The sequence below is a fragment of the Hyperoodon ampullatus genome, assembly GCF_949752795.1.
Source record: "Hyperoodon ampullatus genome assembly, chromosome: 18".
NCBI lineage: Eukaryota > Metazoa > Chordata > Mammalia > Artiodactyla > Ziphiidae > Hyperoodon > Hyperoodon ampullatus.
The window spans coordinates 47,352,060-47,364,873 of NC_136931.1; the positions used below are offsets into that span (position 1 = coordinate 47,352,060).

The window sequence follows — 12,814 nt, forward strand, 5'->3', positions numbered from 1 at the left end:
ACCCCGAAATCGGGGGCCTGCACCCCGAGATTGGCTCCAGAGATCTGGAAACCCAAGCCTGGGAGCCTGATTTGGGGCTGGGACCCCAAGACCTGGAGCCTGAACATCAATATCTGGGGCTGAAATCTCAACATCAGTCCCTGGGACCCCAAGATTTGGAGCCGGAACCCCAAGAATTGGAATATGGACCCCAAGATTTGGAGCCTGAATCTCAAGATTTGGCATCTAAAACCCCAAATCTGGAGCTGAACTCTGAGTTCTGTGCCTGGGACCTTGAAATCTGGGACTGGATTCTCATTTCTAAACCGTGGAACCCACTATTTGGGACCCCAACCCTGAGACTTTAGGCCTCAGATTCCAAGATCTGAACCCTGGCATTCCAAAGGGCCTAAACCTGAGTTTGGGCCTGAAGTCCTTGCTGCAAACCTGAATACTGAAATTTGGGGCAAATCTTGACTCAGAGCCCCAGTATCTGAACCCAGCACCCCAGTATCGGATCCCAAGACTGGGCTTGGGACTCAGATCTTAAACTCTCCATTTGACTGTTTAGCATCCCAGGACTGGAGCTGGGAGACCATGACTCCAAGCAACACAAACTGGGGCCTGGGTCTCTAAAATTGGACCCTTAGAGGCCCAATATTTGGAGATCTAGGATCCAAAGTATCAAGGATATCAAAGTATCAAGACTCCGTGGCCACAAATCTGAGCTGAGACACAACAGACGGTCCCTCTACAGAGGCCTTGGGGACAGAGAAGGAATGACCAGGCACCCCCTCCAGAGCCCTGACCCCTGACCCCCTTGGAGCTTGAGGACTCTGCTCCTTGGGGTGGCTTCTAGCTCAGGTAAGACTACTGGGAGACCCCATGGTGGGGAGGGACTTGGGAGGAACTTTGTGACTGGAAGTGGAGGTAAGGATTACCAGGTCCCCCTGGGCACCTTTGGAGTTTCCCCAGGAAACAGCCCCTCACAAGGGTCTGCCTCCAGCTCCTGCTCTGCTTCAAACACTCTCTGGACATTTGGCCAGCCCTGCCCGTCTCTGACCTCCTCTTCCCCAGTTGGTGGCATCTCCAGGTCTGTGACCCACTCACCACCACCCCCTCCCCCCCCACCGGCTCTCCAGCGTCTTCCTACCATCTGTCTTATTTGATCATCTCCAGCTGCCTCTCCTGTCCACCATTCTGCTCTCCAGTCTCCTTTCTCTGCCTCTCCTCTCACTGACCATCTCTATTCACCTCTCCTCTCTCTGATCATCTTTGACACTTCTGTCCACTGTTCTTCTCTCTGGCTACCTCTGGCCACCACTCCTCTCAGTGACCGTCTCTGTCTGCCACTTCTGTCTTTGATCATCATCTTTAACCCCCCTGTCCACAGCTTCTCTCTCCAGCCACCTCTGTCTACTGTTTCACTCAATGACCACCTTTGACATCGCTGTCCAAGGTACCTCTCTCTAATCATCTTTCAGCAGCTCTCGTGCCCGTGTCTACCCCTGACTCTAAGCCTTGACCTGTCACTGTCTCTGACCATCTTTGACATCTTTTTCTACCACTCTTCTCTCCAGCCGCTTCCATCCATCTCTCCTCTCTGACTCCCTTTATCCGTCTTTCCTCTCTCGGACCATCTTTCACCATCTCTCTTGCCCTCCACCCACTCCTGACTCCAGCTGCCAGTCTGTGACCATCCTGGCCTTTATTGACCACCTCTCTTCTCTCTGCCTCTCTTGCTCATTGGTGTTCTCTGATCATTTCTAACATCTCTGGTTGCCTTTCCTCTCTCTGATGACTTCTCCCCACACCCATCATCCTAACCAGCTGTCCCATGTCCAGCTGTCTCTGACACGTCTGTCCTCTCCTCCTCTTTCTGACTGCCTCTCTGCCTTTTGACAGTTTTGGACCATCTTTGACCATCTCTCCTGGATCTGACCACCCCTGGCCACTTCCCCTCTCTGTCCACTTCTGATCTTCTTGACCATCTCTAACCACCTCTCTTCTCTGGTCACGTCTGGCTACTTCTAATCATTCCCACCACCCTGACCAACTCTTCTCTCTTTGGCTATCTCTGAGTATCTCTCTTTGACCACGTCTAAAGCTCTCTGGCTTACCTTCTACCCACCCTGACTACTGATCCTGTTCTCTGACTGTCGCTAACCGTTTCTAATCACCTCCCTTCCCTCTGACCGTCTTTGCACATTTCTGCTCCCTGGGTTCCCCCGGGAAACATCTCTCTGAGTCTTTGACCGTCTCCTCTGGCTTTTGATCTGTCTGACCAGTCCTCTCTCTGACCATCTTTGACCAAGTCTTCTGCTCTGTGACCTTCTCTTCTGGTCTCAGACCACCCCAACCCCCTTTAGCCCCCCGCCTTCTGGCCTCAGCCCGCCCTAACTCCCCCCTTCTTCCCTGCAGGCCACCGCTGCCCGCGATGGCCGTCCTCCCTCTGCTCCTCTGCCTGCTGCCGCTGGCCCCCGCCTCGTCTCCACCCCAGCCAGCCACACCCAGCCCGTGTCCCCGTCGCTGCCGCTGCCAGACACAGTCCCTGCCCCTAAGCGTGCTGTGCCCGGGGGCAGGCCTTCTGTTCGTTCCACCCTCGCTGGACCGCCGGGCGGCCGAGCTGCGCCTGGCGGACAACTTCATCGCGACCGTGCGGCGCCGTGACCTGGCCAACATGACGGGCCTGCTGCACCTGAGCTTGTCACGCAACACCATCCGCCACGTGGCCGCCGGCGCCTTCGCTGACCTCCGCGCCCTGCGCGCTCTGCACCTGGACGGCAACCGGCTGACCTCGCTGGGTGAGGGGCAGCTGCGCGGCCTGGTCAACTTACGCCACCTCATCCTGAGCAACAACCAGCTGGCAGCCCTGGCGGCTGGGGCCCTGGACGACTGCGCTGAGACACTCGAGGACCTCGACCTCTCCTACAACAACCTCGAACAGCTGCCCTGGGAAGCGTTGGGCCGCCTGGGCAACGTCAACACGCTGGGCCTCGACCACAACCTACTGGCTTCCGTGCCCGCCGGCGCCTTTTCCCGCCTGCACAAGCTGGCGCGGCTGGACATGACCTCCAACCGCCTAACCACCATCCCACCCGACCCACTCTTCTCCCGCCTGCCGCTGCTGGCCAGGCCCCGCGGCTCCCCCGCGTCCGCCCTGGTGCTGGCCTTCGGCGGGAACCCCCTGCACTGCAACTGCGAGCTGGTGTGGCTCCGGCGGCTGGCGCGTGAGGACGACCTCGAGGCCTGCGCCTCCCCGCCGGCCCTGGGTGGCCGCTACTTCTGGGCTGTGGGTGAGGAGGAGTTTGTGTGCGAGCCCCCCGTGGTGACACACCGTTCGCCGCCCCTGGCCGTGCCTGCCGGTCGGCCAGCCGCCCTGCGCTGCCGGGCAGTGGGCGACCCCGAGCCCCGTGTGCGCTGGGTGTCACCCCAGGGCCGGCTGCTGGGCAACTCGAGCCGAGCTCGCGCCTTCCCTAACGGGACGCTGGAGCTGCTGGTCACCGAGCCGGGCGATGGCGGCACCTTTACCTGCATTGCGGCCAATGCAGCTGGCGAGGCCACGGCTGCTGTGGAGCTGACCGTCGGCCCCCCACCGCCCCCCCAGCTAGCCAACAGCACAAGCTGTGACCCCCCGCGGGACGGGGATCCTGATGCCCTCACCCCGCCCTCTGCCGCCTCGGTCTCTGCCTCCGCCAAGGCGGCTGACGCTGGGCCCCCTACCGACCGTGGCGTCCAGGTGACTGAGCACGGGGCCACAGCTGCTCTAGTCCAGTGGCCAGATCAGCGGCCTATTCCAGGCATCCGCATGTACCAAATCCAGTACAACAGCTCAGCCGACGACATCCTCGTCTACAGGTGCAGGGTCCAGGCGGCAGGCAGTTTGGGTGGGGGAGCGAGATGGAGGGAGGGTTGGAGGAACACCTACTGATACCCCAGGCTGCAGCACTGGAAATGAGGCTGCAAGGTTACAAAGGCAATCAGACAGCAGCGGTAAAAGAAATCAGGCAGAGAGGGTAAAAGAAATCTGGCAGCAGTGGTAAAAAGAAAGAAGGCAGCAAGAATAGTAATCAGGCCAGAAGAGTAAAAAGATAATTGGGGGTGAGGGGCAGAGTTGAGGGGATACAAACCAACTTAAGTAGTAAAGAGAAACCGGGTATTTCCAGATGACAGGGCTAGACTCAAGCCAGTCTGCAGGAAGAAAAAGAGATCAAGCAGGAGAGTACACGGATCATGGGGAAAATGCAGTGAGGCAGCCTGGCTGCAAAGGAACTCAGACCAGAGGTTAAAAGGAAAACGGGGAAGGAGGTTACATAGAGATTAGGCTTTGTGTTTGTGCGGTGTGACCTGCTCCATGTGTTTGGAGTTCCAACATGGTGACATCTCAACTTTTGGTTTTCTAAATCAAATTAAACCTAGTTCAAGCTCCACCTCTGGGTGAACAGGAATGTTCAGTCGGCCACTGCTGGGGGCTCCCTTCTCCCTTCTCTTGTTGCAAACACAAAACTTGGGGAAACTTGGGGTTTACACACTCCAGGAGGCGGGTTACATAACTTCTGCCCCCAAGCCGGAGAGCACATGGAACATCTGCTGTGGCCACATGTGGTCACTAGTGGTGGCTCTCATCCAGGTGTGCTGACACATCTCACCCAAGTCCAAGCTTGCATGGATGCCTGTGGATGGCTCCCTGTTCTCACTGCCAGGCTGGACCAAGGGTACAGTCCCTGACACCTGGCTGCAGAGGACTGGGCCTCCCAAGGCCTGGGGCCTTCACCTTGTAAACCCAGTACCTGGGTTCCCTGTGCTTCCCCAGAAGCCCAAACCTCAAAAGATAGTCACTTGATTTCCTTTTCAGTCCTGGAAATCCAACGAGCTTTTTCCACTCCCTTTCGCAGACAGCAGTACTCAGTATTGATTCCATGGAGGGCCCACACCTGAAAATCACACAAGTCCCATCTACCTTGCCTGGCAGGGGACGGGACAAATGCTCTCCTAGATCATCACCCTCCTAGAGATAATCATGGAGTTCCCTCATTAAAGCAGTGTAAGAATAAAACAGATTATAAAACAAGTTAAATCTCCAACAGGGTGCCATGCCACCAAAGGAGATATAGTGGAATTGGGTACTTAGGATAAAAGGGAATGGGAAAGATAAGGATAAATAGAAACCAGGCCAGAGAGATAAAAGAGAATCAGGGGACAGAACTGGAAAGAAATAAGGCAACAGGGAGAAAAAGAACTCAGCAGTGATGACTGAGGCACATCAGTTTAATGAAAATGGAGACAGATGACAGGGCTCACTGGAAAGCAGGCTGTGGATATGGTAATAATAACACAGCAGCGGCAGCGGGGCTTGGGGGACATTCATTGGCAGGTTAGAAGGAAATCGGGCATCAGCACTATGGGGGAATCAGGCAGTTAGATTAGAGAGAATTCTAGGTTTAACACTAGAGGAAGGTCAGGCAGCTGGTGAAGGGGAACCAGGCACCTGCTGGAGGAAAGTCAGAGGAACAGAGGGAAGTTAGGTGAAGGTCTAGAGGGAGACTGGGAGGTGGGATTAGAGGGAAATTGGACGGGCGTGGCGGGGGGGTATGTGGCTAGAAGGAAATGGGCATCAGGTTAGAGGGATACCAGACAGCATTCGAACAAAACTGGGTGCTGAGTTGGAGAGATGCCTGGAAGCAGGGCTGGAGGGAACTCGGTGGTGGGCTGGCGGGAAATGGAGTAGTAAACTGGAGGGACCCGGGCCGTGAGCTAGGGGAGAGGAGGGTTGGGGGACCAGCGTGAAGTCAGGCAGGAGCGTGGAGCAAAACTGGGCAGCAGAGCTAGAGGGAACTTGGGCTGCAGGCTGGTGGGAAATTGGGGGGCAGTGCAGGATGGGAACCAGGCAGTGGGGTATACAATGAAACCCCACATGGGGGGCAGTGGGGCTATCGGGAAGCTGGGCAGCAGCGCAGAGGGGAAGCGGGCAGCGGCACTAGAGGGAATTTGGGCGTTAAGGCCACAGGGAGACCACGTGGGTATTCGAGCAGCAGGAAAATGAGAGGGTGGGCTCGGGTGAAACAGGCTAACAGAGTGGAGGGATATGGGGCAGCTGATGGGTATCAGACCAAAGGGAATTCCGGCAGTGGTTACAGGGAACTCAGGGGCTAGGGTGAAATGAGACAGCGGCCTGGGGGGAAATCCTCCAGCCCGGAGGGTTGGGGCAGAGTGCAGGGTGGGTGCTGGGCAACCGGAGACCTGACTCTCACCTGTCTCTGCCTCCAGGATGATCCCAGCCGACAGCAGCTCCTTCCTGTTGACGGACCTGGCATCAGGCCGCACCTACGACCTGTGTGTGCTAGCCGTGTACGAGGACGGCGCCACGGGGCTGACAGCCACACGGCCTGTGGGCTGCCACCGCTTCTCCACTGAGCCAGCGCTGCGGCCCTGCGGGGCCCCACACGCACCCTTCCTGGGCGGCACTATGATCATCGCACTGGGTGGTGTTATCGTGGCCTCGGTACTGATCTTCATCTTCGTGCTGCTCATGCGCTACAAGGTGCACGGTGGCCAACCCCCGGGCAAGGCCAAGGCATCTGCGCCTGTCAGCAGCGTTTGCTCCCAGACCAATGGCGCCCTGGGCCCCACGCTGGCCCCGCCGGCTCCTGAGCCGGCCGCACCCAGGGCCCACACCATGGTCCAGCTGGACTGTGAGCCCTGGGGGCCCAGCCACGAACCCACGGGACCCTAGCTTCGCGCCCACCTCTACGGCCCTTCTGGCCCCAGGGGTAGCAGGACCCAGACACCCCGTGGGACCTGGCTTCAGACTCACCAGATTGCTCACGGTTTTTAAAACTCTGATGGGGAGGGTGTCGCGGGCACCGGGGCACAACAAGAAAGTCCTATTTTTCTAAGCTTGGGCCTGGGTCCTTGCCCTTGTCTCTGTCTGTTGGGGCTGGGGCATCGTTCAGGGGTCTGGAGCTGGGCTGCCCCCTCTGGGGAGAGAACCACCCCCCAGTTCTGTCTGAAGTCCCTGGATGAGGCTGAGGATGGTTATCCCTTTAACCAACAGACATTCCTTGAGGGTCCTCTCTGGGCCTGCCCTGTGCTGGGTGATGCTGCAATGACTCAGGCAGCCGCCAGCCCTGCCCCTCAGACAGTGATAGCTCAGAGCAAGCAGAGTCGTGGTGAGGAGGGAAGCCTAGGAGACTGTAGGAGCCCAGAAAAGGGGCCTGTCTCAGCCTAGGGTGTGGTCAGGGAGGGCTTCATGAAGGAGACGTGATCTGAGAATGACGTCTGAAGGAGACAAATGGGCAAAGAGCAGTGGGAAAGGTGTTCCAGGCAGAGGGACAGCCCAAGCAAGGGCTTAGGAAGTGCCAGGCACTGGGGGTGCCGTGGTACAAGTGAGGCAGGAAGGGTGGGCAGGGTTCAGGACCTCCAGGCTGAGGAGCTCAGACTCTGGCCTGATAGTACTGGGGAGCCACGGAGGAGTCTATGCAAGGGAGGGAGAGGGTCAGGTTTGGGCTTTAGGAAGATCCTTCTAGCCATTATGAGGAGGGTGGTCCAGAGGAGAAGACTGAGGTTGGGAGCCTGGGGGAAAGCAGGGCAGGGACCTGGGTGGGTGAGACAAGGCTGGACCAGGGCCGGCCTGGGGGAGGGCACTAGGGGGTGGGTGAGAGAGACATTCAAGAAGCTGAGTGGATGCGTTATGGAGCTGAAGGGCTGTGGGGGAGAGAAGTGTCCAGGGTAAGGCCCAGGGCTCTGGCCACGGGAGGGACAGTGGAGCTGCCCTGATACAGGACTGGGGAGGATGGGCAGGTTTGGGGAAGAAGCTGAGGCCAGTGTGGGACTTGGTGGATATGGAAGGCAGCTGTGCTCACCACTGTACCACCAGTGCCTCTGGGACTTGGTAGATATGGGGGGCCCAGAGGATGGGCATGCCACCAAGGTGTGGCAGCCAGGAGGCCTTAGGACCCCTGGTCTAAGACTGGAACTGGGGACAGAAATGAGGGCTCTGTCAGCTGTGATGGGGAACTGAGGCCACCAAATTCTCCGTATTTAAGGGACAGGCAAATAAAACCCTAGACTAAAAAACAAAGACTAAATAGGAGCAGTAGGTGAAGGGATGGATTGAAGCAAACCAGGCAAGTCAGACCCAAGTGACTCTTGTGTTTAATGATATCAAGGCTGCGGTGACCTCAGCGAGGGCAGTGTTAGGGGATCAGCTGGGCAGTTGCCAAATCCAGCTGATCTGAGAATGAGAGGGAAGAAATTGTAGACAGGGAGTGTAGACCCTGTGATTCTCGGGGTCTAGATCCAGGGCTGGTCGTCACTCAGTCTAGGTCTGCTCTAGGCTCCCCCACTCAGACACCAGGCCTGGAGGTTTGCAGGACTAAACCCTGGGCCTTGGAAATGTTGAGCCTCACTGGAGATCCAGGAATGGGATTGGCAGTAAGAAGATAGCGCTCCCTGACTTCAGGCCACCTGTAGTGGTGCAGAGGTGTGGAGGGAACTCGGGTCCTGTCATTCTTCTCTGAAGTGATGTGTGAGGGACATGGTGAAGAGAGCCCAAGACTGGATGGGCCATTCTCATGATCTGGCTCACTTGACTTGTCCTCGTGGGATAACATCCTAGATTCTGGCGAAGCTTTCTAGATGGGTGTAGGCCTTGGAAATGATCCTACCTTGGCCAAGGGAGCAACCTAAGTGCCAGGGACCTGATCTGACTCCTGAGTCCTCCAGCAGCATCCAGAGTCCTCCTTCTTCTTGTTGTTTGTTACCCTCGGTGGCTGAGGTCAGGTGAAGCCATCAGGGAGACCAAGGTGTCTTGGGTAAAAGGGCCCAAGGGGTGGGAGGATGGGATGGATACCTAGCGCCCGCTACAAAATACCAGTTGCTGCCATGAGGGGGAGCCAGAGTGTGCCATCCCTCAACCCTCTTAAAATTTGAACAATTTATTGCTTGCCCACTGTGTGCAACGTGCTGGGGATTCAATACTGAACAAATAACAGGCCTGTCCTGCCCTCCCATATCTCACCATTTGGTGGGGGAAACAAGGGTCAAATTAGCAAGTGTAAAGCACGTATGGTGACAAGACAGGTCATGCAGGAGAGAGCCTTGGAACCGTGTGACCCTATAACCAGGGGACTTGACCCAGGAAGAAAGGTTGAAGGAGGCTTCCTGGAGGAAGTAACCTCTCTGCTGAGATGCTCAGGTTGGAGTTAACTACAAATGGGTGGAAAGGGACATTCCATACAAATGGAACAGCACTGCAGGAGGCCAGGGGGCTGGAGTGGGGTGAGGAAAAAGGGAATGATGCCGTGTTGAGGCTGGAGAGCAAAGGGCAGATGATGCAGGACCCTGTAGGTGGCTTGGAGGAGCCTGGGTTTTATTCTCAGTGGCACGAGAAGCCATTGGAGGGTTTTGAGCAGTGAGGAGAGTAGTGCTCCCTGATCTCAAGGAAGCTGGCAGTTCTGTTTGCATGTTCAGGACAAAGGTGAAGCACAGAGACCAGGGAGGAGGCTACAGTGATGGTCCAGGCCGAAAAGTGGCCGGATGAGTTTGGGACCTGAAGTGGATGGATTCAGAGATTTGAAACTACCTCACCAGAGGCCCCCATCCCCTACACAGAAGGGGACAGTGTGGACCACTGTCCAGCTACCCTGTTCTCAGGCTAGATTGCAGAGACTGGGAAGAAGAGTTGTAGAGCCTAGGTCTCTGATATCCAAGGACCCATTCCTTAGAAGGGGGAGCTGACTTCCCTATAGTGCAGGAATTAAGGACCTTTTCTAGGTTCAAGTGCTAGGACTGAGGCCATGGCTTGTCGGGGGGAATGTGGACACAGGAAATGCAGGCCCAGAAGGTGGACATACACCCAGTGGCAGCTTATTACACATTCAGAAGTCGGAGGTGGGAGGAGGCCCATGGGGGCAGGCTGGTCCCTCTAACGTGGTCCCCTTCTGCCTCCTGCACAGGATGCCTGGACCATCCCCCACCCCCAGGCAGAAACAATACAACTGTGGACAAATGGTGACGTGTCTGGAATTTAAAGTTAAAATGTAGCTTGTCCAACATTGCCTGGCTGAGTCCACCAGTTTCCTGAGCTCAGAGAGCGCTATTCTTTCCACTGTCCATCCTCCATCTGGCTTTGAGGATGCCCTGCACATTTTTGAGACCAGCTTTCCTGGGGCCAAAGCTCCAGGCTATTGGAGCATTTTCTTGAAGACACTGTAGTCCTGATACCAGGACTCTCCCCCATCTGGGTCCTGCCAGATCCAACCCGTGTGTCTGGGTGTGGCTAATCCCCCACAGGCCCTGAGTGTCTGGACATACCTGTGATCCCTTGAGAAGCCTCAGCCAATGCCAAGCCTTCACAGCTCTTTATCTGGGCACATATGTAGGAGAATCAGACAAAGGGTGCTCAGAAAAGGGATGTTTCTTTTCTAGGTTGAACTTGGGCATGGCTCCTGCCTTTGGTTCCTCCCTGATCATGCCTCACAAAAGCAAGGTTAAGTATCAAAGCTCAGTGTTGCCCTGACCTGTGCAGAGTGATGCTGGGAACACAGTGGTGACCAACACAGCCCCAGATCCTGCCCTCATAGAGTTCAAGTCTGGTGGAGGAAGTAAACAGCAAACAATGGCAGCTCAGAGTGGTCAGGGCTGGGATGGGGGAAGCACAGGCAAAAATGATTAGGGCCTGTTTAAGCCCAAGGGACTCTGGGAGCCCAGAAGGGGCTCCTAACTGAGCCTGGAACGGGAGGTGGGGAGAATCCAAGATTTCCTGAAGGCAGGGCCGGCTTCATGGCAGCGTGCCCTGTGTTTAAAAGGATGCTGTGCTTGGCTGATGCCCTGCTGTCACCATCATGAAAGTCTTAATGATTTTTGAACAAGGGACTCCGCATTTTCACTTTGCACTGGGCCCTGCACACTTGAAGGATATACAAAGAGAGCCGGGAGAAGAGAGGGTCTTCCAACGAGAGAGAACATTGTATGCAAAAGATAGGAAGGGAAGAGAGAGGATTGCGCCCTTGGAGAGCTGGCCAAAGTTCCGTGTAGCTGGAGCACAGAGTGCAAGAAGGAGGGACGGTGACAGGTGAGCTTAAGAAGTGGGCGGACGCCTGCTGCCAGGCTTACAAACTGTGACTCCACGCCAGGGGCACTGGAGCCACGGGAGGGGCAGGGTCTGGTTTGGACCTTAGGTCTATGGTGGGGAGGGTGGGGAGGGGTACATGGCACAGAACAAGGTCAAGGTGGGAGGCTCATTTGCCTTAGGAGGGGTCGGGAGTGTCTGGCCACTGGTTAGGCTTTTGAAGAGCCTTGAATGCTTGGGTGACAGACACCCCAGTGTACCAGGAGACTGGCTGGGGAGATTCCACAGCCACAGGCTGAACCCAGAGCTTCATTTTCACTTGAAGATTTTCACTGTTGAGGGTGGGAGGGGAGTACACAAGGGTAGGTTAAAGGGTGTCACTGGTAAGTACTTGAAAATCTTTTTATATAAGAACTCACATGCGTAGACTGATGGAGGTGAATGCAAAATTGATGAGAATTTAGAGTATAAAATGTGAGACTTCAAAGGACTTCATTCTGGGTATATTCTGGCTTCAACTCTGTGGAACCCCTGGGGTACACTTCACTCTGGATAAAACATCAGTTCTTTGGGAACTTCCTCTTCATCCATAGCACTGAGTGCTGTGGTCCCCAGAGCTGGGAACTCACCGCCTTCCTGCTTCCCCACTCACCTCTTTCTGGGGCATCACCCCCAACACACCCCAATGCCCCCGTTTTCCCTCTCTGCTGAGGCCCTCCACATCTCTGTCCCCGGCCCTGGCCCCTCTCCTAAACCCCGAGCCTGGCTTACCTTGGCTTCCTGGACATCCCCCAGGCCTCTCACACACACTGGGTCTCACACTGGCCTCAGCTTCTTCCCACACCTGCCCCTCTCCCCGGGTCCTGTCTCAGGGCAACCCCCACCCAGCCTCCTGAACAGCCCGCCCACCTCCCCTTCCTCCCTTCTCTGGTCCCATCCTGTTCTAGCTCTGGCCTTACCCACCTGGGCCCCTGCATCTCCTCCCCCTGGGCTTCGCATCTCCTCCCCCTGGGCTTCTGGCCTCAGTCTCACCCTCTGGTCCAGGGAGTCTTCCTAAAGCCAAACCTGGCCCTCCTCCGCATGGAACCCTCCGTGGTTCTCCAGGGTTCCCGGGACAGGGTCCCAGTTCCTCCGCCTGGCGGCACAGGCCTTGCCCCCTCCTCTGCTCCCTTGCCCAGCTCCATCTCTAGCACGTGTGTTCAGGGACCTCCATGGTGTCCAGTGGTTAGGACTGCGCGCTTCCACTGCAGGGGGCACAGGTTCCATCCCTGGTCTGGAAACTAAGATCCCACATGCCGCGTGTCGCAACCAGGAAAAAAAAAAATGTCTAGCACATACGTTCTCCACCTCAGGCTAGAAGGGAATCACTGCTCCCTGAAAGGCCCACGCCTTATACGCCCACACCTTCCTTCACCTTGATCCCTATGCCCTCCCTCACCTCCTCTGCTTGTGATGAAGAGCCTGGGAAGGATCTTAAGCAGGTGTGAAATGAAGCTACTGAAAGAAAGTCGGTTCCTTCTTGAATTCTCCCCCTACTCCTCCCACCAAAGGCCAGGGCTCTGGGGGGAAAGGGACTAGGGGTGCAGGCTCCTGGGACCTGAGGGAGGGAGGGGCTGGTCCCTGTCTAGAGCCCCAGCCTTGCCATTCCTCCCGGATCCTCCATGGACGGTGCGGCTCCACTATCCTCTGGCTCAGGACTTTCTGGGAGGATGGGAGTGACTGGAAGCCATTGTCTTCCCTCGGGGAGCTCCACCCCCCAATCCT

The 12,814-nt window shown here is 56.5% G+C and overlaps 1 protein-coding gene across 1 annotated transcript; it reads left to right on the top strand.

Moving 5' to 3' along the window:
- Positions 1 to 1,010: 1,010 nt before the first annotated feature.
- On the top strand, positions 1,011 to 6,712 carry LRFN3 (leucine rich repeat and fibronectin type III domain containing 3; the record flags this gene model as incomplete). The annotated part of the gene is made up of 3 exons (XM_079723991.1): positions 1,011 to 1,072; positions 2,401 to 3,837; positions 6,247 to 6,712. Exons 2-3 carry the CDS (start codon positions 2,417 to 2,419, stop codon positions 6,710 to 6,712), a joined length of 1,887 nt encoding a protein of 628 aa, XP_079580117.1. The 5' UTR covers positions 1,011 to 1,072; positions 2,401 to 2,416.
- Positions 6,713 to 12,814: the final 6,102 nt, after the last annotated feature.